This window comes from Papio anubis, chromosome 20 (assembly GCF_008728515.1).
Source record: "Papio anubis isolate 15944 chromosome 20, Panubis1.0, whole genome shotgun sequence".
NCBI classification, from domain to species: domain Eukaryota; kingdom Metazoa; phylum Chordata; class Mammalia; order Primates; family Cercopithecidae; genus Papio; species Papio anubis.
This window is the reverse complement of record NC_044995.1, coordinates 39,721,934-39,749,044: the sequence shown is the minus strand read 5'-3', so window position 1 is coordinate 39,749,044 and position 27,111 is coordinate 39,721,934. Positions and strand designations below refer to the sequence as shown.

At 45.0% G+C, this 27,111-nt stretch overlaps 1 protein-coding gene and 1 long non-coding RNA gene across 7 annotated transcripts in view; both read left to right on the top strand.

The window, feature by feature from the left end:
* Positions 1–26,325, top strand: part of ZNF136 (zinc finger protein 136) — a 34,709-nt gene extending 8,384 nt beyond the window's left edge. For all 5 annotated transcript variants that reach the window (XM_021930730.2, XM_031659862.1, XM_009193586.4 and 2 more), the window contains 3 exons: positions 21,917–22,043; positions 22,247–22,307; positions 23,024–26,325. In XM_021930730.2, coding sequence (XP_021786422.1) covers positions 21,917–22,043; positions 22,247–22,307; positions 23,024–24,455 — 1,620 coding nt within the window. In that variant the 3' untranslated portion in view covers positions 24,456–26,325. The remainder of the gene's footprint in view (positions 1–21,916; positions 22,044–22,246; positions 22,308–23,023) is intronic.
* On the top strand, positions 2,234–8,948 carry LOC108583238. 2 transcript variants are annotated; one of them, XR_001897624.3, is made up of 2 exons: positions 2,234–2,648; positions 8,466–8,948. It is a non-coding gene; the product is annotated as an uncharacterized LOC108583238 (long non-coding RNA). The 2 variants fall into 2 exon arrangements; XR_004180371.1 differs by lacking the exon at positions 2,234–2,648 and adding an exon at positions 3,839–4,432.
* Positions 26,326–27,111: the final 786 nt, after the last annotated feature.

The window sequence follows — 27,111 nt, the reverse complement described above, 5'->3', positions numbered from 1 at the left end:
ATCAGTGAACACAAAACTGTTCAGCTAATGTTTTATGAAGCAAAGAATGGGCATTTGTAGGCCCGATGCTTGTAATCCCATCACTTTGGGAGGCTGAGGCCGGAGGATAGCTTGAGCTTAGCAGTTTGAGACCAGCCCAGGCAACATTGCCAGACTTTGTCTCAAAGAAAAAAAAAAGATAACACTGGGCACGGTGGCTCACGCCTGTAATCCCAGCATTTTGGGAGGCCAAGACCACCCTGACCAATATGGAGAAACCCCGTCTCTACTAAAAAAAATATAGGCGCCTGCCACCACGCCCCATCTCTACCTAAACCCTTTCTCCAAGAGGCAAAAGCATCTAAGTCTGCCCCTCAGAGACTTTCCCAATTTGTACAATTTGTTCTACAATTAAACCAATTCTCTGGAAGCAAAGCCAAACTGCTAATAATGTTGAGTTTTACTCGAGCCCTGTAATCCAGTTAAATGGATACGGTCACAGAAATCACTGCCCCGTTAACCACTCAGCCCTTTCTGTTTTGCAGAAGCAGACTGATGCAAAGATACCTTTTCCATTACTTCACAGTGTTTTTTCCTTTAAATAACAAAGCCAGATAGTGACTACAAATGTCCATTCTTTTTTTTTTTTTGAGACGAAGTTTCACTGTTGTTGCCCAAGCTGGAGTGCAATGGCGCGATCTCGGCTCACTGCAACCTCCGCCTCCTGGGTTCAAGCAATTCTCCTGCCTCAGCCTCCTGAGTAGCTGGGATCATAGGCGCATACCACCATGCCCAGCCATGTATTTTTAGTAGAAACAGGGTTTCATCATGTTAGCCAGGCTGGTCTCCAACTCCTGGCCTTAGGTGATCCGCTCACCGTGGCCTCCCAAAGTGCCGGGATTATAGGCATGAGCCACCACGCCCCCTCAAGCCCCATTTTTGACCACAGTAAAGAGGGAGAGGCTGGATATTGAGTTCTGTTAATATAAAAATTCTGGAATGAAGACATTCTGAGAGCTTCCTGGTTGGTGAACACAGTGATGTGCTGGGAGGGTGGAACTCAAGTCCTGTAGGGAAGGGGGTCCTATACTCCCTTCCCTGGAGGGTCTAGTGAATATTGGCCCTTGTGTGACTCCTCCCAGAGGACAGTTGAAGTAGAGGGCTGGGGCCTTCCAGGGGACCCCCACTTCCCTGGTCCTATACATCTTTTCCATTTGGGTGTTCTTGGGTCATTTTTTTTTTTTTTTTTGAGATGAAAGTTATACTCTTGTTTCCCAGGCTGGAGTGCAGTGGCATGATCTCAGCTCTCTGTAACCTCCACCTCCCGGGTTCAAGCGATTCTCCTGCCTCAGCCTCCCAAGTAGCTAGGATTACAGGTGCCTGCTACCACGCCTAGCTAATTTTTTTTGTATTTATGGTAAAGATAGGGTTTCACCATGTTGGCCACGCTGGTCTTGAACTCCTGACCTCAGGTGATCCACCCACCTTAGCCTCCCAAAGTGCTGAGATTATAGGGGTCATCCTTTATGACAAACTGGTAAACTTGTGTTTTTCTGAGTTCTGTGAGTAGTACTAGCAAATTATTGAAAGTGAGGAGGGTTTGTGGCCAGGCGCGGTGGCTCACCCCTGTAATCCCAGCACTTTGGGAGGCCGAGGCGGGTGGATCATGAAGTCAGGAGATCAAGACCATCCTGGCTAACACGGTGAAACCCCATCTCTACTAAAAATACAAAAAATTAGCTGGGTGTGGTGGCGGGTGCCTGTAGTCCCAGCTACTCGGGAGGCTGAGGCAGGAGAATGGCGTGAACCCGGGAGACGGAGCTTACAGTGAGCCGAGATCGCGCCACTGCACTCCAGCCTGGGCCAGAAAGCGAGACTCCATCTCAAAAAAAAAAAAAAAAAAAAAAAAGGTCAGGTGCATTTTCCTTTTAGTTCAAGTGGCAATTCATTTGCAATAGGAATCATATGGACTTTGAGTTCTTTTTTTTTTTTGAGACATGGTTTTAATCTATCGCCCAGGCTGAATGAAGCACAGTGACTCAATTTTGGCTCACTGCCACCTCTGCCTCCCAGGCTCAAGGGATCCTCCCATCTCAGCCTCCTGAGTAGCTGGGACTAGACCCAGCTAAAATTACCACACCCGCCTTTTTTTTTTTTGGTAGAGACCAGGTTTCGCCATGTTGCCCATGCTGGTCTCAAACTCCTGTGCTCAACCAATCTACCTGCCTCAGCCTCCCAAAGTGCTGGGATTACAGGTATGAGCCACGATGTCTGGCCTCTTTTAAATTTCTCAAAAAAAAAAAAAAAAAAAAAGCGAGGAGGGTTTGTTGGATTTATATGCAGTTGGTTAGAATTAACGGTGCCTCCACCACCCCCCCCCCGCCCTGCTGTACCACCCTGCCAGCACATCAAGGCTGGGACTGGCATCTGCAGTGGGGGCTGTGTCCTGGGGTGAGCCCTGGACTTGTGGGATCTGGGCTAATGCCAGGTGATGACAGAATTGAATTACTGGATCCCCAGCTGGTATTGGAAAATTAGTTGATATTGAGCAGTCTCCATGTATTTGTTGTCAGAAAAAATGACTTACATCAACTCCGAGTGAGTGGTTGCTGGTGAGAATTAAGACCCTGGAGGAGGGAGCATTTCCACACTGAGGAGGGGACAGTAGAGTAAGTAGTGCTCCGAGGATTATATTTTCTAATTACTCAGATATTCCTCCCTCACTGCCTGGGAGGAGCCACTCTGGGCTGCATCTCCACAGTGAGAGTATAGTAAACTTTTGAATGTAGGTAAAGGTAAACAAATAAGCCTTGGGCATTTCTGGCGTGTCTCCCTGATTTCACCCTCCTTCTCTGTACCCAGAGATGACCACAGTACTGATTCTGTTTTTTTTTGAAATGGATTCTCACTCTGTCACCCAGGCTGGAGTTTATTGGAGGATCTCGGCTCACTGCAAGCTCCGCCTCCCGGGTTCACACCATTCTCCTGCCTCAGCCTCCCGAGTAGCTGGGACTACTGGCGCCCGCCACCACGCCCGGCTATATTTTGTATTTTTAGTTAAGATAGGGTTTCACCGTGTTAGCTAGGATGGTCTCCACCTCCTGACCTCGTGATCCACCCTCCTCGGCCTCCCAAAGTGCTGGGATTACAGGTGTGAGCATTACAGGTGTGAGCCTCTGTGCATGGCCATTTTTTTTTATTTTTAGTAGAGACAGGGTTTCACTGTGTTAGCCAGTATGGTCTCAATCTCCTGACGTCGTGATCTGCCCACCTCGGCCTCCAAAAGTGCTGGGATTACAGGCGTGAGCCACCGCGCCCGGCCTTTTTTTTTTTTTTTTTGAGATAGGGTCTGGCTCTGTCACGGAGACTAGAGTGCAGTGGCACGATCTTGGCTCACTGCAGCCTCTTCCTCCTGGGTAGAAGCAATTCTCCTGTCTCAGCCTCCCAAGTAGCTGGGGCTACAGGCACACACCAGCACACCCAACTAATTTTTGTATTTTTGGTGAAGACGGGGTTTCACCATATTGGTCAGGCTGGTCTCGAACTCCTGACCTCACATGATCCACCCACCTCGGCCTCCCAAAATGCTAGGATTACATGGGTGAGCTACCACGCCCTGCCCTGATTCTGATTTTGTTTTTGTTATTTATCTGTTTATTTTTGAGACAAGGTCTGGCTCTGTTGCCCAGGCTGGAGTGCAGTGGCACAATCTTGGCTCACTGCAGCCTCTACCTTTCTGGCTCAAGCCATCCTCCCACCTCAACCTCCCGAGTAGCTGGGACCACAGACGCGCACCACCTCGCCTGGCTTATTTTTGTATTTTTGTCAGATGGGGTTTTGCCATGTTGCCCAGGCTGGTCTCTTGAGTCCTGAGCCCAAGCAATCTGCCCTCCTCAGCCTCCTAAAGTGCTGGGATTACAGGTGTGAGCCACCGTGCACTGCATCTTTTATTCTTTATAGCTTTATTGTTGCTTTGTCATAGAGTTTTGCCACTTGTAAGTTTTCAGTAAGTTGATGTTAACAATATGCTGAAAAGGTATTTTTGTGGTTTCTTTACCTAAATCCATTGCACACATGCTGCTGTCTGAGGCTATGGGTCACCCAGGTTACTAACCATTCCACTGCTTGATTTGAGTTGTTAGTATTTTACCTGTTGCCAATGTAATTGTTATTTTTGTCTCCAAGAGCTAATGCTTCATAAATTTCTTTTTTTCTTTTTTTGGAGGTAGGTCTTCCTCTGTCGCCCAGACTGAAGTGCAGTGACACGATCATGGCTTACTGCAACCTTGGCCTCCCAGGCTCAAGCAATCCTCCCATCTCACCCTCCCAAGTAGCTGGGACTACAGGCGTATGCTACACGCCTGACTAATGGTTGTATTTTTTTACAGAGACGGGGTCTTGCCATGTTGTCCAGGCTAATCTTGAACCCTTGGGCTCAGTACTGGGATTATAGGTGTGAACCACTGTGGCCAGCCATGCTTCATAAAATTTTTTTTTTTTTTTTTTGAGACGGAGTCTCACTCTGTCGCCAGGCCAGGCTGGAGTGCAGTGGCACGATCTCGGCTCACTGCAACCCCTGCCTCCTGGGTTCAAGCGATTCTTCTGCCTCAGCCTCCCGAGTAGCTGGGATTACAGGCTCATGCCACCACACCCAGCGTATTGTTTTTTTTTTTAATTTTGAGATGGAGTTTCACTCTTGTTGCCCAGGCTGGAGGGCAATGGCACAGTCTTGGCTCACCGCAACCTCTGCCTCCTGGGTTCAAGCGATTCTCCTGCCTCAGCCTCCAGAGTAGCTGGGATTATAGGCATGTACCACCACGCCTGGCTAATTTTGTATTTTTTTTTTTTTTTTGAGACGGAGTCTTGCTTTGTCGCCCAGGCTGTAGTGCAGTGGCCGGATCTCAGCTCACTGCAAGCTCCGCCCCCCGGGTTTACGCCATTCTCCTGCCTCAGCCTCCCGAGTAGCTGGGACTACAGGCGCCCGCCACCTCGCCCAGCTAGTTTTTTGTATTTTTTGGTAGAGACGGGGTTTCACCGGGTTAGCCAGGATGGTCTCGATCTCCTGACCTCGTGATCCACCCGTCTCGGCCTCCCAAAGTGCTGGGATTACAGGCTTGAGCCACCGTGCCCGGCCCAATTTTGTATTTTTAATAGAGACGGGGTTTCTCCATGTTGGTCAGGCTGGTCTCGAACTCCCGACCTCAGGTGGTCTGCTCACCTCGGCCTCCCAAAGTGTTGGGATTACAGGCATGAGCCACCGCGCCTGGCCCCACCCAGCTAATTTTTATATTTTTAGTAGAGACAGGGTTTTACCATGTTGGCCAGGATGGTCTTGATCTGTTGACCTTGTGATCCGCCCACCTCAGCCTCCCAAAGTGCTGGGATTAGAGGTGTGCGCCACCGCATCTGGCTGCTTTGTAAATTTTATACATTAGAAAAAAAAATCCCTGGGATATAGCTTATAGATAAATTCAGATTGACTTGGGAATGCCAGTGGAATATATAGATTAACCCTCTGACCATGTATGCATGTGTATTTACTCCTTATACGTAGTTCTCTTTATTTTTCTCTGTGTGATTACATGTTGCTTTTTACACTGGGATTGAGCATTTTTTCCATGTGGACTTTCATCTTCTGTAAAATAATTTTCAGTCATCTCATCACACTAAAGTCATTTGTATATTTATTGTTTCATTTCTTTCTTCCTTTTTCCTTTTTTTAACGTATTCTGTAGACTAATTCTTTTTCATTTGTAGGGATTGCTAATATTTTCTTGCAGGGAGTGATTGACCTTTTCACTCCATTCTACATTTTGATGGACTCTTTTACATTTTTTTGTTTGTTTGCTTTTTTGGCTGCTTTCTGCATGCACCATCATCAAGGGTGGGGAAGGGTACTCTTCTTGTTTTTTGTTTTTTGTTTTTGAGACGGAGTCTCGCCCTGTCGCCCGGGCTGGATGCAGTGGCCGGATCTCAGCTCACTGCAAGCTCCGCCTCCCGGGTTTACGCCATTCTCCTGCCTCAGCCTCCCGAGTAGCTGGGACTACAGGCGCCCGCCACCTCGCCCGGCTAGTTTTTTGTAGTTTTAGTAGAGACGGGGTTTCACCGTGTTTGCCAGGATGGTCTCGATCTCCCGACCTCGTGATCCACCCGTCTCGGCCTCCCAAAGTGCTGGGATTACAGGCTTGAGCCACCGCGCCCGGCCTCTCTTCTTGATTTTAATTGAGTTGACTTTGGCTCTTCCTTTGAGGCCTACTTAATTTTCTTGTAAAAGAACACTCTAGGGAGTATATATTTAAGGCAACTCGAATCTGTGCTCCCAGGTTAAATAAAGAACACTCTCAGCCGGGCGCGGTGGCTCATGCCTGTAATCCCAGCTCTCAGGGAGGCACAGGCGGGAGGATAGCTTGAGCCCAGGAGTTCGAGACCTGCCTGGGTAATATAGCGAGACCCCGTTCTCCGCAAAAAGGAAAAACAAAAAAAAAGAACACTCTCCCTACAGTGAAGTTGGAAAAAAATTGTAACTTATGAAAGTTTGCTAGTTTAAAAAATTTTTTTAAATTTTTATTTCTTCTCTCTGTCTCAAAAAAAAAAAAAGTCTCACTCTCACCCAGGCTGGAGTGCAGTGGTGGCATCATGTTGGCTCACTGCAGCCTCCACCTCCTGGGGTCAAGCATTTCCAGTGCTTCAGCCTTCTAAGTAACAGGGATTACAGCAGTGAGCCACCATGCCCAGCTAATTTTTGTATTTTTAGTAGAGACAGGGTTTCTCCCTGTTGGCTAGGCTGATCTCGAATTCCTGACCTCAAATGATCTACTTGCCTAAATGCCATACCCATGACCAGGTGTCCCTCTCAACAGCACACTTGTTTATACTTGCTCTGTACAAGCAGGCACCTTGTAGCTCTTGTCTGACCATTGTCAGTTTAATCCAAGAGTAGCCACTAAGCCGGTATCTATTAGTGGCTAGTAAACACTGCTACTCTGTTCCTACCAAGAGAGCCCTGATTATGATAGTAGTTAGGTTCAAATAGTAGGCAGATGTGTCAATTAGGCAATTAGGTGAGACTCAGAGGAGACAACTCAACAAACACAGGAAATAGTAGGAGGAGTTTATTACTTAGAAATCCCAGAGGCCGGGCATGGTGCTCACGCCTGTAACCCTAGCACTTTGGGAGACCAAGGCAGGTGGATCACGAGATCAGGAGATTGAGACCATCCTGGCCAACATGGTAAAACTCTTGTCTCTAGTAAAAATACAAAAATTAGCTGGGTGTGGTGGGGTGCACCTATAGTTCCAGCTACTTGGGAGGCTGAGGCAGGGGAATCACTTGAACCAGGGAGTCGGAGATTGCAGTGAGCCGAGAAAGTGCCACCACTCTCCAGCCTGGCGACTGAGTGAGACTCCATCCGGAAAAAAAGAAAAAAAAAAAAATCCTAGAGAAAGGAGGGTAGCATGCCTTGTAGGCCAGCAGGTAGGTGGAGCTACTTGTGACACGTACCCTCAACCTGTCAGTGGGGCACAAGGGAAACGAAATTGCGGGCCAAATCCTTTATTGGGGCCCAAGGTGTTACCTAACCCAGCTTCTCTTTGGGAGGTTTTGGTGTGTTTAGAGGAGGGAGGCACGAGTTACATGGAGTCACACCGTGACTGTCAGGCGGTCATTGCAGCGTGTCGGTTCAGTCCATAGGAGTGTGGGTGTCAGTGGAAGAGTCAAGTAAATTGTATCTAGGTGTTCCATAGGGAGGTGATCTATAAGGCAGATGAGTGGATCAACTACATGGAGGAACTGGGAGGAAGTAGAGAACTGCAAATAGTACCAAGGGTGATTGAGCCCTGCTTCTGGTATGAGAAAGTTAAGCCTATATTAAAAGGAATGACAAATGCCTGGGCGTGGTGGCTCACACCTGTAATCCCAGCACTTTGGGAGGCCGAGGCAGGTGGATCATTTGGGGTCAGGAGCTCGAGACTACCCTGGCCAACATGGCAAAACCCCATCTCTAGTAAAAAACACAAAAATTAGTTGGGTGTGGTGGCGCATGCCTGTAATCCCAGCTATTCAGGAGGCTGAGGCAGGAGAATCTCTTGAACCTGGGAGGTGGAGGTTGCAGTGAGCCGAGATGGCAACAGTGTACTCCAGCCTGGGCAACAGAGCGAGACTCTATCTCAAAAAAACAAAAAAAAACAAAAAAAAAACCAATTACTTTTGCTCCAACCTAATTAATTGGATACTGAAGTAACATAAAATTATATGAATTCAGGATAATAGGCAAGTCTACAATTAACTGATTATTATATAGATTGTGATTTTTATATATAACAGCTATATATATATATATATATGCTTTCATCCACAGTCCTTTCATAGCCTTTATTTCTCCCCAAGACAAGCCATAGAGACTAAAAATATACTCTGATCTTCCCCTGCCTTTCTGTCTTGGAGCTGGCCATAAATAAATTTTCTGACTTATCTTGCCTCTTTGCAGGTCTTAAGACCCCCACTTCAGAAAGGATCCTACCCTATACCCAGGAGGAAAGAATGTACACAGAGACTAAGAAGAGTGAGCAGACAGGCCTTATTGGTTTTCCCACTATTAGTATTAGTCCATGCCCTTGTTGTCCAATTGCACTTCTACGGGGTGTTCCATACTTTTATCATTCCTATTGAATGATGTCTGTCCTAAACGCCATGCTTTTATCATTCCTACTGAATGGTGTCTATATAAAAGGCCCAAGAGGATGGAGTATGGGGAGCTTCTAGACAGCTAAACTCAGGGAGACTTGTATTATAGGAAGGTGATCAAGAACTCATCCTCATGCCAGGAGTGAGTCGTACCCTAACTCTACCGGAATGGAAGCTCCTGTGCTTGGGACCCTTGTGGATCTTGCCCTGTGTATGTCTACCTGGCTGTTTATTTGTAGCCTTTAAAATAGACTTTATAATAAACTGGTAAACGTGTTTTCCCGAATTTTGTGAGCTGTGTTAGCAAGTTAATTCAGCGGAAAAGGGGTGTCATGGGAACCTCAATTTGAAGCCTGTTGGTCAGAAGTTCCAGAGGCCTGGTCTTGCCACTGCTGTTGGATATGTGGGGTCAGTCTCTTAGGACTGAGCCCTCAACCTGTGGCATCTGCTGCTGTTCCCAGGTAGGTAGCTTCATAATCGAATCAGTTTGGCAGATACCCAGCGGCTATATGCTGCACAATTCATTACTTGTCTTTTTTTTTCTCAGACAGAGTTTCACTGTTGTTGCCCAGGCTGGAGTGCAATGGCATGATCTTGGCTCACTGCAACCTCCGCCTCCCGGGTTCAAGTGATTTTCCTGCTTCAGTCTCCCCAGTAGCTGGGATTACAGGCATGTACTACCACACCTGGCTACTTTTTTTATTTTTAGTAGAGATGGAGTTTCCCCATGTTGGTCAGGCTGGTCTTTAACTCCCGGCCTCAGGTGATCTGCCCCCCTCGGCCTCCCAAAGTGCTGCGATTACAGGTGTGAGCCACCACATCTAGCCTATTACTTGCTTTTTGATGTGGAGAAACCACCACACAGTTGGTCACAGAAGTCTTTTGTGTTGATTGTTGTGTTGTGAGGGGAATAGCAGGGTGTGTTTTTTCACTTAGTGATCTGCAGGGGGTTGAATATTCTCTTGTAGATAACCATTTGTCCCTGCCCCTGTGTTAAAAGTATCTGTCATCTCTATCACTGCCTGACAATGCCTGTTCTGTCACAGGTTCTTGTGCCTTAAATAGATGCCCTTGTTTCAGATTTTGCTATTTTTCATTGGTCTGTCTGTCCATCTCTCTGGTAATACCATACTCTCCTGATTACTATAGATTTCAAATCCTTGATGTATGTTAGAGAAAGAACTTTGCTATCTTAGTCATGTTTGGCTGCTGTAACAAATAACCACAGACTGGATGCCTGAAACAACAAGCATTAATTTCTTTCTTTCTTTTTTTTTTTTTGAGACGGAATCTTGCTCTGTTGCTCAGGCTGGAGTACAATGGTGTGATCTCAGCTCACTGCAACCTCTGCCTCCCGGTTCAAGCGGTTCTCCTGCCTCAGCCTTCCGAGTAGCTGGGACTACAGGCATGCACCACCAGGCCCAGTTAATTTTTTGTATTTTTAATAGAGACAGTGTTTCGCCACGTTGACTAGCTCCAAGATAGAAAGGCAGGGTAGATTAGAGTGTATTTTTGGTTTCTATGGTCTGCCTTGCAGAAAAAAGAGAGCAAGTGAAACGAGGTCAGCCGAAGGGCAGAGAGAGAGATTGTTTTCTTTCAATTTTTTTTTTTTTTTTTTGAAACAGTCTTGCTTTGTCGCCCAGACTGGAGTGCAGTGATGCCATCTTGGCTCACTGCAACCTCCACCTCCTGGACTGAAGTGATTCTCCTGCCTCAGCCTTCTGAGTAGCTGGGATTACAGGCACACATCACCACGCTTGGCTAATTTTTGTATTCTTAGTAGAGACAGGGTTTCGCCATGTTGACCAGGCTGGTCTCAAACTCCTGACCTCAGGTGATCTGCCTGCCTCAGCTTCCCAAAGTGCTGGGATTACAGGTGTGAGCCACCGTGCCCGGCCTTATACTTTGCTTTTTAGAGTAGTTTTAGATTCACAGCAAAATTGAGCACATAGTACAGAGTTCCCTTATGCCCCCTGTTCCCACTCAGTTACAACCCCTCCAGCTATCAACATTCTGCACCAAAGTTGTACATTTGTTACAATTGATGAACCTATTTTGAGACATCATTGTCATCCAAAGTCTAGCCTACATTAGAATTTATTCTTGCAGTTGTACATTCTATGAGTTTTGACAACTAACTATGCAGTGACATTTCTACTATGGTGTAATACAGGGTAGTTTCATTGTCCTAAAAACCCTCTCATCCACTTATTTATCCCTCCCTCCCACTGACTTCTGGCAACCACTGATTTTTGTACTGTTTTATGATTCTGTCTTCTGCAGTGTTATGTAGTTTGAATTATACAGTATGTAGTCTTTTCAAAGTTGTTTCTTCCACTTAGTAATAACCATTTGCGGGCATGTGATCATGAAATTTTTTTAAAAAAGTAATACACATTTAAGCTTCTTCCATTACCTTTTAGCTCATTTATTTTTAGTACTTCCATTGTCTGGAGGTAGCTGTTACGTATCCATTTATCTACTGTAAGGCATCTTAATAGCTTCCAAATTTTGAAAATTATGAATAATGCTGCTGTAAAATCTGTGTACAAGTGTTTGCCTAGACCTAAATTTTCAACTCATTTGGATAAACTTACCTTTGGTCTGGAGGTTAAGAGATACTCCTCTGCCACATAGGATGGGTTTTGAAGAATTCACTCTGAAAATCAAGTGAACGTGGGCTTATGATGAGGTTTGTGTAAAACTCCTCTGTGTATATGATCTCCTGATTCAATGAGTACTTTTTTTTTTTTTTGAGACGGAGTTTGTTGCCCAGGTGGGAGTGAAGTGGCGTGATCTCAGCTCACTACAACCTCCATCTCCCTGGTTCAAGCGATTCTCCTGCTTCAGCCTCCCAAGTAGCTGGGATTACAGGCACTTGCCACCACGCCCAGCTAATTTTTGTATTTTTAGTGGAGATGAGGTTTCACCATGTTGGCCAGGCTGGTCTCAAACTCCTGACCTCAGGTGATCCACTTGCCTCAGCCTCCCAAAGTGCTGAGATTACAGAATTGAGCCACCGCGCCCAGCCTTTCCATGAGTATTAATCTCCTTTTTTGTAACAGATCTCCTAGTGGGTGCTGCATTAAACAGAGCTGAACAAATAACCCTATCTGCCTGAAGCAGGGTGGGAGACAAGAAACAAGATATAAGTAGAATATGCAGTGTGTCGGGTGGTGCTTAGTCCTAAGGAGAGAGAGAGAAAGCTGGGAAGGAGTGGAGAGGCCTGGGCTGTGTTTGTCTCTGCGAGCACCTGTTTATGTCTCTGAAGTGTTATCTCTGAGGATTTGTGTGTCTGCCTGGGTGTGTCCACCTATATGTGCAGTGACAAAATGTGAGTGATTTTGTATGTCTGATGGGGAGACAGAGGCTATGTTTGTATGCCCTTTAAAATCTGGAATGCTTTTATTTCATTTTCTTGCCTGATTGCCCTGCTAGCACCTCTCTTAGCATGTTGAATAGCTGTGTCAAAAACAGACATGCTTGTCTTGTATTTGATCTTAGGGGGAAATATTCAGTGTCACCATCAGTATGATGTCATAGTGAGGTTTTCTTGGATACCTTATTTCAGGTTAAAGAAGTTCGCTTCCATTTCCAGTTTACTGAGTGTTTTCATGGTGGAAGAGGTATTGAAAGAATATCGACCTTTGTCAAATGTTTTTGATACTGATTCTGTTAATATTGTGAATTTCAAATGTGAAAACAATTTTGCTTTTCTGGGCTACATCTCACTTGAGTATGGGATTTTTTTTTTTTTTTTTTTTTTGAGACGGAGTCTCGCTCTGTAGCCCAGGCTGAAGTGCAGTGGTGTGATCTTGGCTCACTGCAACCTCCACTTCTTGGGTCCCAGTTCAAGCAATTCTCCTGCCTCAGCCTCCTGAGTAGCTGGGATTACAGGCATGCACCATCATGCCCAGCTAATTTTTGTATTTTTAGTAGAGATGGGGTTTCAGCATGTTGGCCAGGCTGGTCTTGAAATCCTGACCTCGTGATCTGCCTGCCTTGGCCTCCCAAAATGCTGGGATTACAGGCGTGAGCCACTGCGCCCAGCCTTTTTAAAAATCTTTTTGGTAACAGTCATTCTAGCAGGTGTGAAGTGTTGTCTCATTGAGGTTTTGGTTTGCATTTCCCTAATGATTCAGGATGTTAAACATTTTTTCATGAATGTCTTTGTCATTTATGTGTGTTCTTTAAGAAATGTCTGTTTAGATACTTTGCCCACTTAAAAAATTGGAGGCCAGGCCCAGTGGCTTATGCCTGTAATCTCAGCACTTTGGGAGTCTGAGGCAGGTGGATTGCATGAGGTCGGGAGTTTGAGACCAGCCTGTGCAACATGGCAAAACCTCATCTCTATCAAATATACAAAAAAATTAGCTGAGCATGGTGGCCCATACCTGTGGTCCCAGCTACTCCCAGCTGAGGTGGGAGGATAGCTTGAGATTGGGAGGCAGAGGTTGCAGTGAGCCAAGATTACACCACTGCACTCCAACGTGGGTGTTAGAGTGAGACTCAGTCTCAAAAATAAATAAATGAATAAATAAATAAGTAAAATTTAAAATTGGATTGTTTTCTTGCTATTGAGCTGTTTGAATTCTTTATATATTTTGGATTTTAACACCGTATCAGATATATCATTTGCAAGTATTTTCTCCCACTCCGTGTGTTGCCTGCCCTTCCACTCTGTTAGTTGTGTCCTTTGCTGTGCTAAAAAGCTTTTTAGTTTGACATCCACATCCACAATGGTGCTGTCAAAAACAGCTACATGGGAACTTGTTTATGTACTCTTTCTGCAGTGTCTGCTTTCACCCAGAACTCTTTTGTGAGATTAAGCACCTTCCTTACATCAGGAAGATTGTGGGCCTTTCCTGTTATTCACAGCTGAATGTAGTCCCTGAGTTAGGTTTCATTGTATGTGATCAAACATAGTATGCCTTATTTCCTCAAGCAACATTTTTGGACGTGTTTCTTATAAATAGTTTACTAACTGGTTTCGAACAGCATGTATGCTAACAAATGTTAATGTCTTTTTCATTTGCTGCTAAGTTATATCAAAATATTCCATTGCAGGCCAGGCGCGGTGGCTCACGCTTGTAATCCCAGCACTTTGGGAGGCTGAGGCGGGCAGATTACGAGGTCAGGAGATCGAGACCATCCTGGCTAACACGGTGAAACCCCGTCTCTACTAAAAATACAAAAAAAAATTAGCTGGGCGTGGTGGCGGGCACCTGTAGTCCCAGCTACTCGGGAGGCTGAGGCAGGAGAATGGTGTGAACCCGGGAGGTGGAGCTTGCAGTGAGCCGAGATCATGCCACTGCACCCCAGCCTGGGCAACGAGCGAGACTCTGTCTCAAAAAAAAAAAAAAGAAATTCCATTGCAATCATGGATCAGATCAACCTTATAATAAACTTTATAATTTTGTGGTGTTATTTGTTAAATATCGTGAATCGAGCCGGGCGTAGTGACTCACGCCTGTAATCCCAGTGCTTTGGGAGGCCAAGGTGGGTGGATCACAAGGTTAGGAGATCGAGACCATCCTGGCTAACTTGGTGAAACCCTGTCTCTACTAAAAATACAAAAATTAGCCGGGCGTGATGGCAGGCACCTGTAGTCCCAGCTACTCGGAGGCTAAGGCAGGAGAATGGTGTGAACCTAGGAGGTGGAGCTTGCAGTGAGCTGTGATCGTGCCACTGCACTCCAGCCTGGGTGACAGAGTGAGACTCCGTCTCACACACACACAAAAAAATTGTGAATCAATATTCTGTGCATACAATTTTAGGTGTGTTTTTTTTCACATAAATTGTCATGCTCATGTAGTCACAGTTTGTATCACAAGAATTACTTCTCATTCACTTATGATACCAAAAGTTAAATCAAGCTTTTAACCTTTTCCCAAAGATCATAAGGACCATACCTCTTGTCAAAGAAGGTATAAAAAAAAGTCATAAATACGATAGCAAACCATATGTGACTGTGTGGTGTATCAGTAGGAGAGAGCTCAAAAGAATTTCTTTTTTTTTCTTTTTTTTTTGGAGATGGAGTCTCGCTTGTCACCCAGGCTAGAGTACAATGGCACAATCTGGGCTCACTGCAACCTCTGCTTCCCAGGTTCAAGCAATTCTCCTGCCTCAGCCTCCGGGGTAGCTGGGATTACAGGCACAGATCACCATGCCTGGGTAATTTTTGTGTGTTTTATAGAGACGAGATTTCTCCATGTTGGCCAGGGTGGTCTCGAACTCCTGACCTCAGGTGATCTGCCAGCCTTGGCCTCCCAAATTGCTGGGATTACAGGCATGAGCCACCACACCTGGCCCCAAAGAATTTCTTATAGGACTTCTGCTTGCTTTAGGTGTATCGATTGCTATTCAAAGAAGCAAGAAACTTCTCTGGATTGTATACTGTAAAGAAGCAAGGTTATTTTTGGCCTTAGTTATTGTGATAGTTCTTACCTAGAAGTAAAAAAGATGGAGTGGTGCTAAATTTATTACCTAAACACTGAAATATTTCTTTTGATGAATTAGACATGGCTTCCCATAACATACCTCAGTTGAAATACATAAATTCTAACTATTGATAATTTTTTTTGTTTGTTTGTTTGTTTGGAGACGGAGTCTGGCTCTGTCATCCACGCTGGAGTGCAGTGGCGCAATCTCAGCTCACTGCAAGCTCCGCCTCCTGGGTTCACACCATTCTCCTGCCTTAGCTTCCTGAGTAGCTGGGACTACAGGTGCCTGCCACTACGTCCGGCTAATTTTTTGTATTTTTAGTAGAGACGAGGTTTCACCACGTTAGCCAGGATGGTCTTGATCCCCTGACCTCGTGATCCACCTGCCTCGGCCTCCCAAAGTACTGGGATTACAGGCATGAGCCACAGCGCCCGGTCAACTACTCATAATTTTTAAAAGTCTCCATTATTAGTCAAATTAGGCTAATAGCTCTAGCAAAGTTGTGAGAATATAAACCTAGCAAGGGAGAGAGACATGATCACTATTCTAATCAAGCCTCTCTTGCTTAGGTGATACGTTCTTGATGCTAATTTTTCAATATGCCTCATATGCCAGAACTGTAGACTCAAAACGTCTAGAATTAAGCACAAATGATGCAGGCACTCAAGGCTCTGATACAGGAACACGAAGTGAATAAATTATTGAAATCCTGGTGCTTATATTTTTGTGAGAAAGGAGAGGGGTTGAAAAAAATGGTAAGACTGGTTTATAAGAAGGAAATAAGCACTTTGAAGGAAAGTAAATGATAGTATGAGATAATACGGAAGCTGAGGGTATGTGTATATGAGGGTGGCGACATCAGTGAGTGAAGAAATGTCACCATTGGTCACTTATATTTCTACCTCTACTACGCCTTCAGCACTATTCAGGAACTGCTTAAGTGTGGATGTAGATAGTGCATAGCAATATAGACAGTCCTGCCTTTTTGAGGTTAACAATAATGATTCCCCATAAACATATAGGTATGGTTTATCATCATTTTTGCATTGGTTAAAAGTTTTAGTGCAATATGTGATCTTGACTTTGGACATGGGCATCTGGAACCTGGAGGTAGGTGCACCACTGCATAGGGTGTGTGCTAGAACCATGTCAGATCCCTGTTGAGACATCTTACGTGTTCTGCCCCTCAAGCCACAGGGGGCGGAGCCTGAAGTTATATCCAGTTAGGGACGCCAGGATGGCTTCTTACTTATTGACCAATCAGGCGCTTCTCAGAGCCCTGTCTGCCCCCAACCTTACCCCACCCTGTATGATCTTGTGAATTTTCTTTTCTTGCGCCGGCTGCATTACCTTTCTCTTCTGGCTCCTGGCTTCACTGCCTTGGCTCTGTGCTCTGCGCTGGCCGTGGCAGCCGGAGGGAGGACCCAGGAGACCCCGCAAGATGGGAAATGGCGAGTATGGGAAATGGCAAGTGTGCAGGGGCCCAGGGTCCAACATGGCTGGAGGGGCCCAGGCCTCTTCGCCGTCAGCATCCAATTTTGTTTCCTCTGAGTTGCTCAAATGTGTGGGAAGCAGGGTGTGAAATCCACCTCCGAGCTCCCCACCCCCAGCCTAACTCTCCTTGATCTGGCAGCAAACTCCTAAATTGTAGGTATAATTTCCGCAGTCCCCAACACCAACCTCTGTTCTTGAATGCACAGTGTTATCAACTATTTGTCTGGTTTATTATTATTATTATTATTATTATTATTTTTTTTTTTTTTTTGAGACGGAGTCTTGCTCTGTCACCCAGGCTGGAGTGCAGTGGCCAGATCTCAGCTCACTGCAAGCTCCGCCTCCCGGGTTCACGCCATTCTCCTGCCTCAGCCTCCCCAGTAGCTGGGACTACAGGCGCCTGCCACCTCGCCCGGCTAGGTTTTTGTATTTTTAGTAGAGACGGGGTTTCACTGTGTTAGCCAGGATGGTCTCGATCTCCTGACCTCGTGATCCGCCCGTCTCAGCCTCCCAAAGTGCTGGGATTACAGGCTTGAGCCACCGCGCCCGGCCCTTTTATTATTATTTTTAGATGGAGTCTCACTCTGTCGCCCAGGCTGCAGTGCCGCAATCTCTGCTCACTGCAACCTCCGCCTCCTGAGTTCAAGTGATTTTCCTGCCTCAGCCTCCCCAATAGCTGGGATTACAGGTGCCTGCCACCACGCCCAGCTAATTTTTTTTTGTTTTGTTTTGTTTTGTTTTGTTTTTTGGAGACGGAGTCTCACTGAGTCGCCCAGGCTAGAGGGCAGAGGCGCGAGCTCAGCTTACTACAAGCTCCGCCTCCCGAGTTCTCGCCATTCTCTTGCCTCAGCCTCCAGAGTAGCTGGGACTACAGGCGCCCGCCACTGCGCCTGGCTAATTTTTTTTTTTGTATTTTTAGTGGAGACGGGGTTTCACCGTGTTAGCCAGGATGGTCTCGATCTCCTGACCTCGTGATCCGCCCGTCTCGGCCTCCCAAAGTGCTGGAATTACAGGCGTGAACCACCACACCAAGGTATTTGTCATTCGTCTCCTTTAGAGACAGGTGTCATATTTTAAGTTTATCATTTTTACAGAAAGCAGTGGATGACTGTTTTATAAAGATTTCTTTTGTGTTTGTGACCTTTTTGCCTGAGAGGTAAGCAGAGAATAACCACCTGAAACTCCATTGTTGAAAACCTTTGTGTCTCTCCTTTATCTTCCCCAAGTGCAAACCCTTATCAGAATGCCTTGGCATTGAGGTTCCCCTTTGGAAACTTTGCAGGGTTGATTGTCCTCAGCCTGCCCTCTCTTCTCCTGGTCCTGGGGTTCAGAACTGACTGGGGCTGCCCCAAGAAGGCCATAGCTTCCATGTCTCTTGAAGGGTCTAGTGAGTATCAGTTCATGTGGCCCCTCATGAGCTGGATACCCGCTGGATGCGTTGGGCCTGGAAGCAGTGACATGGTTTACCCTTCCTCTGAAAAGCTCACCCGTTGGGACACTCAGCTTGTTTTTCTCCAGCCCCAGTTTTCATTCTTTGGAGACACGTTTGTGGTCAGCTAATTGGATGGAGATATTGAGGGGAAAGACAGAAAATGATTCTTGCCCTCTGGATTCTTTCAGAGTACTTGAAGCGAGAAAAATGATCCTAAAAGACAAAGAAAACCCACCTCTGCCAGGTTATGCAAGAACTTGAAAAGCAAAATGCACTTAGGCATGGGGGTGGGGGCACAATCCACTGTCTCTGGGAAGGGTCAGTGAGCAGCACCAGGATGGGGGTTGGGGAGATGTCCCATGTGATAGGATGACCTGACTGGGCAGTTAAGTCAGATTTCTCTGTTCCAGGTCAGCAGTGGCTTTCCCTGATTTTGTCACATGAAGAAGATTTGTTTACTTACTTCATCATGTAAAATGTATTTTACCATTAAAGCTTGAAAGTTAGGCTAAAATATTTCCAAAGAGATAAGAGGTGGATCTCAGAAAAATAAATATCTACCCTTATATTTGTTAAAAATTTGTATTTAATTTTTTCCCCCCAGAAAAATATGCAGTAAGTTTCTCAGTCTGTTCTTTTTTGTGATTTTGTTGTTGTTTTTGTTTATTTGTTTGAGACACAGTCTGGCTCCAGGCTGGAGTTCAGTGGCACAATCATGGCTCACTGCAGCCTCCACCTCCCTGGTTCAAGCAGTCCTCCCACCTCAGCCTCCTGAGTAGCTAGGACCATAGGTGCAGACTACACGACTGGCTAATTTTTTGTAGAGGTAGGGTTTCACCATGTTGCCCAGGCTGGTCTCAAACTCCTAAGCTCAAGTGATCCTCCTACCTTGGCCTCCCAAAGTACTGGGATTTTAGGCGTGAGCCACCGCTCCCAGCCCCTTTTTTGTGATTTCAAATAGAATCCTAGAGTTTAGCCTTGAGAAGGCTACAGAGAGAAAAAGCTCAGAGAAATAGGGAGAATCACTCTTCATTATGGCTTCACATAACTGAATCTATCTATGTATCTATGTATGTATGTATCTATCTATCTATTTTGAGACAGGGTCTTCCTCTTTTGCCCAAGTTGGAGTGCAATGGCACCCATCATAGCTTGCTGCATTCTCATACTCCTGGGCTCAAGCAGTCCTCTCACCTCAGCCTCCTGAGTAGCTGGGACTACAGGCGTGCACCAGCACTGCTGGCTGATTTTTAAAATTTTTTTGTAGAGACGGAGGTTCTCACTGCATTGCCCAAACTGATCTTGAACTCCTGGGCTCAAACAGTCCTTCTGCCTCAACCTCCCAACATGATGGAATTACAGGTATAATCCAGTTCACCTGGCCACTGAATACATTTTGATGAGAAAATAGGTAGATAAATTGGTGAATTCACCAATTTATTTTTACCAATTTAGTGAAGATTCACGAAGCTGGGTGCGGTGACTCACGCCTGTAATCCCAGCACTTTGGGAGGCCGAGGCTGGCAGATCACTTGAGGTCAGGAGTTTGAGACCAGCCTGGCCAACATGGTGAAACCCCATCTCTATTTAAAAATACAAAAATTGGCTGGGTGCGGTGGCTCAAGCCTGTAATCCCAGCACTTTGGGAGGCCGAGACGGGCGGATCAGAAGGTCAGGAGATCGAGACCATCCTGGTTAACACGGTGAAACCCCGTCTCTACTACAAAACAAAAAACTAGCCGGGTGAGGTGGCAGGCACCTGTAGTCCCAGCTACTCGGGAGGCTGAGCCAGGAGAATGGCGTAAACCCGGGAGGCGGAGCTTGCAGTGAGCTGAGATCTGGCCACTGCACTCCAGCCTAGGCGACAGAGCTAGACTCCGTCTCAAAAAAAAAAAAAAAATACAAAAATTAGCTGAGTGTGGTGGCACATGCCTGTACTCCCACCTCCTCAGGAGGTTGAGGCGGGATAATTGCTTGAGCCTGGGAGGCAGAGGTTGCAGTGACCCAAGACCCTGCCACTGCACTCCAGCCTGGGCGACCAAGCAAGACTCCATCAAAAAAAAAAAAAAAAAAAAAGCCGGGCACGGGCCTGGTGGCTCACGTCTGTAATCCCAACACTTTGGGAGTCCAAGGTGGGCGGATCACGAGGTCAGGAGATCGAGACCATCCTGGCTAACACGAAACTCCGTCTCTACTAAAAAATACAAAAAATTAGCTGGGTGTGGTGGCGGGCACCTGTAGTCCCCAGCTACTCGGGAAGCTGAGGCAGGAGAATGGCTTGAACTCGGGAGGCGGAGCTTGCAGTGGGCCGAGATTGCACCACTGCACTCCCGCCTGGGCGACTGAGAGCCAGACTCCATCTCAAAAAAAAAAAAAGATGGTAAAAAATCCTTCATTTAGTACTTAATTATATTTGATCTGCAGGATAGGTATGAGCTTGTGAGTATTCTCTCTTAGTGTAATAACAGAAGATGGGATTAATTTTCCCAGTGACCAATTGTGAGAACACATGTGAAATGCTTCCTAGAGTGTTTCTGGGGGCTCATCAGGTGGGCAGTATGGGTTACGCGTGTAACAAAATCTCAAACTCTCGGAAGGTGGGAGACCAGAAATTTTCGTATTTTTTCCATAAAAAGTTTAGGCACTAAGCTACTCTTTTTTTTTTTTTTTTTTTTTTTGAGACGGAGTCTTGCTCTGTCGCCCAGGCTGGAGTGCAGTGGCCGGATCTCAGCTCACTGCAAGCTCCGCCTCCTGGGTTCACGCCATTCTCCTGCCTCAGCCTCCCGAGTAGCTGGGACTACAGGCGCCCACCACCTCGCCCGGCTAGTTTTTTGTATTTTTTAGTAGAGACGGGGTTTCACCGTGTTAGGCAGGATGGTCTCGATCTCCTGACGTTGTGATCCACCCGTCTCGGCCTCCCAAAGTGCTGGGATTACAGGCTTGAGCCACCGCGCCCGGCCAGCTACTCTTATATAGGTCATTGGGCTCCTTCCCCAAATCCATTTGCCAGATACCAGGAATGGATGTGATGCAGGACAGGTGTGCCCTAAAATTGGAGCTTATCCCAGGATGGTTTCTGGCTTTGCCCAGGGAAGAATTCAAGGGCAGGCCAATGGTGTTAGATAGCAGTCCTTTATTTAACAGTACTGGTCTTTGTGGATCAGTGCTAACTCATAGGCAGTACACCCAGAGTCAGCAACATATGGGCTCTTGGCAACTATGTTTATACCCACTTCCAATTATATGCAAATTAAGGGGTGGGTTATTTAAAACTTTCTAAGGAAGGAGTGATAACTTGGTCATTGCCATGGCATTTGTAAACTGTCATAGCATTGGTGGGAGTGTTTTATGCTAATGAGCAGCGAGAGCCTCTAGAGATCTCCATTCTCGTCATCTGGTTTTGGCCACTTTCTTTACTTTAACCTTCCTGCGCCAGATCCTCTTTTGGTCAGTAGGGTTGTGATCAGAAAACAAGTCCTGTTGGTCTCCTACCTCAGATGAACGTCGTCAGGAGTGAGGAGCCTTTTTTTTAAGGGTAAGCAGTCTCAGGACTGCTAGTATAAACTCTTGTCCTCGCTAGGTGGTAGGACTTTGTTATGACAGGTTCTCCAGGTCCACTGTACGAGCAGACATTCGATGTGACTCAGGCAGCATGTATTACTCCTTGGAACCACCACCAAGAAAGATATCAGACACTGCTATTGCTCTACCCAATAGTTCAATACTAGTATGAGAGTTGCTGTGTGGAAGGAAGTGAGTATGCTGACCAAACAGTGGAGTAAATGTTTGGAGGCCCCTGAAACGTGAACTTCTTATGAATTGAGTAAAGTTCCCCAGCCCTGTCTGTCTCACCCGTTCTCCTCTCCACATGTGGGATGTTTCAGGACTCGGTGGCCTTTGAGGATGTAGATGTGAACTTCACCCAGGAGGAGTGGGCTTTGCTGGATCCTTCCCAGAAGAATCTCTACAGAGATGTGATGTGGGAAACCATGAGGAATCTGGCCTCTATAGGTAAGGATTATATACTTCCATCACTTAGTCAATTAGAGAAGAAGTGTTTCTTGTGCAGTGACGCTGTTCCATGGTTTGTATCATGGAGGAAGAATACTTGGGGGGCTAAAACAGGCATAGTCACAGGGTAACATGAACCTAGAATCTAATAATTTTTCTATAATTTTGCACTAATTCAGAATTTTTCTGGGTCTCTGTTTTAGGGAAAAAATGGAAGGACAAGAACATTAAAGATCACTACAAACACCGAAGGAGAAATCTAAGGTAATCTGTACTCAGAGAAAGCAAATTCCCTTGAAAGTATCTCAGCATGTCATGAAATTTTAAAAACAGGCAAACATAACTGATAAGCCAAGCTTCAAATTGATTTATTTTTAGAATAATTTCCCCAAATACATATTCTTCAGTGTAAACAGATGTTCAGTTTTTATAAAAACGTTCATTTGCTGGGCGCGGTGGCTCACGCCTGTAATCCCAGCACTTTGGGAGGCCGAGGCGGGCGGATCACAAGGTCAGGAGATCGAGACCACGGTGAAACCTCGTCTCTACTAAAAATACAAAAAATTAGCCGGGCGCGGTTGTGGGCGCCTGTAGTCCCAGCTACTCGGGAGGCTGAGGCAGGAGAATGGCAGGAACCCGGGAGGCGGAGCTTGCAGTGAGCTGAGATCCGGCCACTGCACTCCAGCCTGGGCGACAGAGCAAGACTCCGTCTCAAAAAAAAATAAAAAAAAATAAAAAATAAAAAATAAAAAATAAAAACGTTCATTTGGCAAGAGAATTAAGAAAGTCTATTTAGGAGTATCACTGTTTGAGTGATAGTTGTGGCCAAGCCCATTGCAGAGCATTGAATCCATTCATACTCAAATCAGACTTGGCATCAAGTCTACGCTTTACCTGATAATATTGAAAATGCAAGTTTAATAGCTATTAATATAAAACGGTTAACAAATCCTTAGTAACGTCCTTCTCATTTTTTACAGAATTCATATGTTAGAAAGATTCTATCAAAGTAAAGATGGTAGTCAGCGTGGAGGAATTTTTAGCCAGTTTGCAAATCAGAATCTGAGCAAGAAAATTCCTGGAGTGAAACTCTGTGAAAGCTTTGTATATGGAGAAGTCAGCATGGGTCACTCATCCCTTAATAGACACATCAGAGATCACAGCGGACATGAACCAAAGGAGTATCAGGAATATGGAGAGAAGCCAGATACACGTAACCAATGTTGGAAACCCTTCAGTTCTCACCACTCCTTTCGAACACATGAGATAATTCACACTGGAGAGAAACTCTATGATTGTAAGGAATGTGGAAAAACCTTCTTTTCTCTCAAAAGAATTAGAAGACACATTATCACACACAGTGGATATACACCATATAAATGTAAGGTGTGTGGGAAAGCATTTGATTATCCCAGTAGATTTCGAACACATGAAAGAAGTCACACTGGAGAGAAACCCTATGAATGTAAGGAATGTGGAAAAGCCTTCACTTGTATCACAAGTGTTCGAAGACACATGATAAAGCACACGGGAGATGGGCCTTATAAATGTCAGGTATGTGGGAAACCCTTTCATTCTCTGAGTTCATTTCAAGTACATGAAAGAATTCACACTGGAGAGAAGCCCTTTAAATGTAAGCAATGTGGTAAAGCCTTCAGTTGTTCCCCAACCTTAAGAATACATGAAAGAACCCATACTGGAGAGAAACCTTATGAATGCAAGCAGTGTGGGAAGGCCTTCAGTTATCTCCCCTCCCTTCGACTACATGAAAGAATTCACACTGGCGAGAAGCCCTTTGTATGTAAACAATGTGGTAAAGCCTTTAGATCCGCCAGTACTTTTCAAATACATGAAAGGACTCACACTGGAGAAAAACCCTATGAATGTAAGGAATGTGGGGAAGCATTCAGCTGCATCCCCAGTATGCGAAGACACATGATAAAGCATACTGGAGAAGGACCTTACAAATGTAAGGTATGTGGGAAACCCTTTCATTCTCTGAGTCCATTTCGAATACATGAAAGAACTCACACTGGAGAGAAACCCTATGTATGTAAACATTGTGGTAAAGCTTTCGTTTCTTCGACATCAATTCGAATACATGAAAGAACTCATACTGGAGAGAAACCCTATGAGTGTAAGCAATGTGGGAAAGCCTTCAGTTATCTCAACTCCTTTCGAACACATGAAATGATTCACACTGGTGAGAAACCCTTTGAATGTAAGCGATGTGGTAAAGCCTTTAGATCTTCTAGTTCCTTTCGACTACATGAAAGGACTCACACTGGACAGAAACCCTATCATTGTAAGGAATGTGGGAAAGCCTATTCTTGCCGTGCCAGCTTTCAGAGACACATGTTAACACACGCTGAAGATGGACCACCTTATAAATGCATGTGGGAAAGCCTTTAATGCTCTGGGTTCATGTCAGATACATTAAAATACTCACTGAAGAGAAGCCCTATGAATGTAAGTAATGTGGGAAAGCATGAAATTCTGTTGGTGCCTTTTTTAATACATGAAAGAAAGAATTCTGGAGAGAAGCCATATAAATGTAAGTAACATGGGAAAGCTTTCAATCATTTTAGTTCCTTTCAAATACAGGAAATAACTCATCACGGAGAAGACCGAACAAATGCTTTTTCGAAGGGAACCCGTATTTGAGAGAAATCCTGTGTAAAGAGTGTAGGAAAGGTTTTATCATCATACAATCCTGTCACACATTGAATGCATAGTGGAGAGAACCCTGGTAAATGTAAAGAGTGTGGGAGAGCCTTTAGTCATTTTAGTTCCACTTGAAGCCATGAAAGAACACACAGAGGAGAGAAAGCTCTTGAATATAAGCAATGTCCAAACGTTTTTAACCAGCCTACATTTTCAACAACATGTAAGAATGCACTCTGGATCAAAACACTATAAATGTGAAAACCACGAGGAAGGTTTTCCATTATAATATACTTTTAAAGTCATTTGAGGGCTCTGTGGCTTCGTGGATTAAAGTACTTGTCTGGCAAACAGGAGATGCTGGGTTTCAATCCCAGCAGGGCCTCATTAGTTGAGGTATTGAATTTGAACGGGTGTTTCGGCTCTGGCTGGGTGTGGTGGCTCACACCTGTAATCCCAGCACTTTGGGAGGCTGAGGCAGGAGGATCACTTGAGGTCAGGAGTTTGAGATGGAGTTTCAAGTGTGCAAAACATAGCAAGACCTCATCTCAAAAAAAAAAAAGTCATTCAAAGACTTATAATATAGCAAAATCCTATAAATGTAAGTACTTCAAAAAGCCTAATGCATAGCAGGTCATGTAGTCTCTAGAAAATACATACTAACCTGATGGAAATGTAGAAGCTATATGTATATTTTGTTAATTAGTAGCTCATATTTAAAATAGTTCTCTATGGATTTCAAATGCTTAATCTCACAAATAAATGTTAAGTTGACATAATCCTGTAAGTAATCTGAAAGCAATAGTGCATGAATTTCATAGGTAGTGTTGTTTTAGGTCAGTAATTAAAATATTTGTCTTTCCATTTTGAAATGTGTTTAATCCAACGATGAATTTAAATGTGTTTCTTATATTCAGGTCTGTTAAATTGTATATGGTTGCTTAATTGTTCTGTGATTGAGGACCACTGAAAAATAAGTCTTAATAAATGTTAGTATGAACCTACTTGCTTCATTTAGCAGGTTCTTGATTCCCTTCCCACATTATATATATTCCATCATATTTATTGGAACAATTCCTTTTTTTTCCTTTTTTCTTCTTTTTTCTTTTTGAGACAGGGTCTCGCTCTATGCTCTGTTGCCCAAGCTGGAGTACAGTGGTGTGATCTCGGCTCACTGCAACCTCTGCCTTCTGGGTTCAAGTGATTATCCCACCTCAGCCTCCTAAGAAGCTGGGACTACAGCCATGTGCCACCACACCTGGCTAATTTTTTGTGTTTTTAGTAGAGATGGGGTTTCACCATGTTGGCCAGGCTGGTCTTAAACTCCTGACCTCGAGTGATCCACCTGCCTCAGCCTCCTAAAGTGCTGGGATTACATGTGTGAGCCATCACACTTAGCCCATTTTTTTTTTCTTGGCTCAAAGAATTTTATTTTCGTTCCTATTAAAGAGTTGGTATTCATTCTAAATATGTAAAGTTTATCATAGACTGTAGTCTCGTGAATTATTATTTTAACCTGTTGTTCTTTACTCCTTGTTATTTATTCTGGCTGTTCTTTGTATAATTGATTTTGGGATAAGGAGACAGCTATGATAGGATAATAAAATCTAGAATGGGAGATGCCTTTCATGAATTGTGTCATGTCAATCTGGGTAATGGAAACTAAACTTTTCAGACTTCATTTCTTTCTTTTTTTCTTTCTTTCTGAAATGGGGTCTCACTCTGTCACCCAGGCTGGAGTGCAATGGCACAATTGTGGCTCACTGTAACCTCAAACTCTTGAGCTCAGATAGTCTTCCAACCTCAGCCTCCCAAATGGCTGGAACTATAGGTATGTGCCACCAAGCCCAGCTAATGTTTTTGTTTTTGGTTTTTAATCTTTTTTAAGTAGAGATGGTGTCTTGCTGTGTTGCCCAGACTGGTCTCAAACTCCTGGCCTCAAGTCACCCTCTAGCCTCAGCCTCTTAAAGCACTAGGATTACAGGCATAAGCCACTGTGCCTGGCCCAGAATTTATTTCTTTTATGGTTACATGTAGAGTGCATCAAAGCCTAAATTCCCAGAAGGTTAGATTGCAGAAGTGAAGAAGGCATTAGTCAGATTTTGGAGGCATCATACGGAGAGACAGATTCATATGGGCTGTTTGGACATGGTCATCTAGCCCATTTTCCTGATTCTTTGCCCTGCCAATCAAGAGTATCCTCAGCCGGATGTGGTGGCTCACACCTGTAATTCTAGCACTTTGGGAGGCCAAAGCGGGCGGATCACCTGAGATCAGGAGTTTGAGACTAGTGTGGTCAACATGGTGAAACCCTGTCTCTACTAAAAATACAAAAATTAGGCCGGGCGCGGTGGCTCAAGCCTGTAATCCCAGCACTTTGGGAGGCCGAGACGGGCGGATCACA